Consider the following 3,288-nt stretch of genomic DNA (forward strand, 5'->3'; position numbering starts at 1 on the left):
GCAACAACACTAAATGTGAGTATACACCTTTCTTGCATTTTTAAGATTTAGAGGTGTAAAAGTAATTTAGAGAAGTTAAGTCAGAACTTTGTAAAACTGAAATGACATAAGATGTTCTAGAAAAAGTGTTGCTGCCTGCTGCTGAGTTAATTTACAACTTTGCATAATTGCTTATTAACCCTATAAAACAATAAGGAAAATAATATTCCTGAGTTTTCCATCACAAGGAGCTACATTTTTATACTTGCGGTGACATGCGAACTGGCAAATAAAGAATCTTAGATTTACAAAAATGTCATGGTTTTGCATTTATTCTAAAAGAGACCCTGTTTGAGTGTACAGTGGGGAATACATACAGCATAACACAATATTTAGAAATTTGAGGAAATGTTTTTGGTTCAGTGATGTACTGTATGTATGTCAACATAAGAAGGAGGACATATCTAAAAGGTTAGTCACATATGCTTGTTGTGAAATTGGGTGTGTGGAGATATCTTATCAATTATCTAATTTCTGGATGAAACCAACTAACTACCGTAGCTCCAGTGAGAATTTTCTTGCTACTGACATTTGTCCAAAGGCCAGTTAATGCTTGAACTATTCCTGAACTGTGTTATCTACTGTGTCCTGGTTTGTTGCCATTGACTAACATTGTTTCTTCTTCCTTTTCAGCCCCGCTGCTTGCCATGCAAATAGGGTGACAACAAAGTGCCAACCAAAGAGAACACACTTAAGACCAAGATGACCACCAAGAAGGCAGATTTCCAGCGGAGGATTGTCTCCAAGGATGGACACAACCAAGTGCGCATTGACAATGTGGAGGGCATGGTGAAGCTCTACCTCCACGACATCTGGACCACGGTTGTGGACATGAAGTGGCGCTACAAGCTCACCCTGTTCTCCTCCACCTTCGTCACGACCTGGTTCCTCTTCGGCGTCATCTTCTACTTCATCGGCATGGGCAACGGTGACTTCGAGGGTGAGCTGCTGTCCAACCACACGCCGTGCATCATGAATGTCGAGACCCTAACCGGCGCCTTCCTCTTTTCCCTGGAGTCGCAGACCACCATTGGCTACGGCTTCCGCTACATTACCGACGAGTGTCCGCTGGCCATCTTCGTCCTGGTGTTCCAGCTGGTCACCACGGGCCTGGCTGAGATCTTTGTGACCGGGGCCTTCCTGGCCAAGCTGGCACGACCCAAGAAGCGGGCCGAGACCATCAAGTTCAGCCAGTCGGCGGTGATCTGCCGGCACGATGGCAAGCTATGTCTGATGGTGCGCGTGGCCAACATGAGGAAAAGCCTGCTGATCCAGTGCCAGCTGATCGGCAAGCTGCTTTCGCCCAATGTAACAGAGGAGGGCGAGAAGACTCTGATCCACCAGACAGCTGTGGACTTCTACATGGACTCATGCGGGGAGTGCCCATTCCTAATCCTGCCCCTCACATTCTACCACGTGCTGGATGAGAGCAGCCCGCTGGCGGGGCTGACCGCCGAGAGGTTGCGGACGCGCGACTTTGAACTGCTGGTCACCCTCAACGCTACCATGGAGTCCACGGCAGCCACTTGTCAGAGCCGCACATCGTACGTTCCCCAGGAGATCCTGTGGGGCTACGAGTTCAAGCCAGTGCTCTTCAGCACCCCCAGTGGCCGGTACGTGGCCGACTTTAACTTCTTTGACAAGGTGCAGTTAAGCAGCGACCCGACACTCTTCAGCAACAACACAGAGAAGCTGAAACTGGAGGAGGTGCACAAGAAGGAATAAGGGAGGACGTTCAAACATGTTAGACATACTGGTAATAAACATGATCCACTTTAATGGTTGTTTTACCATGTTACTTAGAAACAATTTGGAAATACACCCAGCTAGCACATTTGGTTCCTTGGAAGTTGTGGGAATGTATGTTTTTGGTTTCACATTGGTTGTGGGAACGAAGCCATAAGTTTCCATAAGTTGAAAATGTAGCCTGTTCTGGGAACATTTATTTGAAGGTTGCAGGGAGGTTCTGAGAAAGATTTTCTGGGAGGTTTTATTAAAACTGAAATTATAGTTTATTTTGAGGTTTTTGAATAACTTCCTTAAAACTTTCACTGAATGTTTCAATAAGACATTTAATAACACTGCTAGCTTATTTTGGGATAATGTTTTTGAACTCCAAGCATTTCCTTAGGCATTAGTCATGTAAACATATTTATATTTTATTGTGACACGGAATCAGTGGGATTTGAACCTATGATCTTCTGTTCTCTATCCATGGAATTAGTCCACTGTGCCATCAGGATGGAGCTAGCATGCCATGTTTTTTACGCATTAAAAACTGTTAATTTTAGTATGCTCATACAGACCCCATTTCAAAGGAAACTAGAATTTATTAAGATCAGGTGTGGCCAATTAGTGGGCCCGGCCAATACACCTGAACACACTTAACAAGATATAGGATAGAGAGAGTTTCGTTGATGCTGAGAGTGGAATGTATATGTTTTTAAATAACAATTTTAGAACATTCTCTAAACATTACAAAAGTTTACTTGAGGATTTTTATGGAACGTTTTCTTAACATTCTCTGAATATTTTGAGAACATTAAATATAACCATGAGGAAACCTGTAGGAAACATTATGCTGAAGTACTGACATTCCCAAAGAACAATGTTGTTTCTTAATGTTCTTGGAACAATTTGAGAACGTGACTTTAAACAGAACCATGAGAAAATGTTATGCTGAAGTACTGAAATTCCCACAGAAGGTTTCTTAACATTCTCTGAACTATTTGAGAAGATTCCCAATGTCAAGTTGGAGAACATTTCTAGAACATGACCAAAATTCAAATTAAATGTAACCATGCTTGAACTTTTAGGAAACGTTCTGATAAAGTAATGAAATACCAAGAAAATAAGTTCCTTAAATGTGCAGAGAAAGCAACTATCTTGCACCATTCCCAGAAAGTTGTGGGAAGGTTATATGCTAAATAACAATAGGACAACCACGCTCTCAACAAGCTCTAAGAAACATATGGTTCTCAGAACGTTATGTGCTAGCTGGGCACAGTACGGAAATATATACACTACCGTTCAAAAGTTTGGGGTCACTTAGAAATGTCATTGTTTTCGAAAGACAAGCAATGTTTTTGTCCATTGAAATAACATCAAATTGATCAGAAATACAGTGTAGACATTGTTAATGTTGTAAATGGCTATTGTAGCTGGAAACATAGGCATACAGAGGCCCATTATCAGCAACCCTCAGTCCTGTGTTCCAATGGCACGTTGTGTTTGCTAATCCAAGTTGAT

General features: G+C 42.3%; 1 protein-coding gene across 1 annotated transcript; it reads left to right on the forward strand.

Annotated features, from left to right (window-relative positions):
- Positions 1-741: 741 nt before the first annotated feature.
- Positions 742-1,764, forward strand: kcnj15 (potassium inwardly rectifying channel subfamily J member 15; the record flags this gene model as incomplete). Its single annotated transcript, XM_084177570.1, has 1 exon — positions 742-1,764. The coding sequence occupies one exon, from the start codon at positions 742-744 to the stop codon at positions 1,762-1,764; it is 1,023 nt and encodes a 340-aa protein (XP_084033696.1).
- Positions 1,765-3,288: the final 1,524 nt, after the last annotated feature.

This window comes from Coregonus lavaretus (genome assembly GCF_964263955.1).
Source record: "Coregonus lavaretus genome assembly, chromosome: 15".
Taxonomy (NCBI): Eukaryota; Metazoa; Chordata; class Actinopteri; order Salmoniformes; family Salmonidae; genus Coregonus; species Coregonus lavaretus.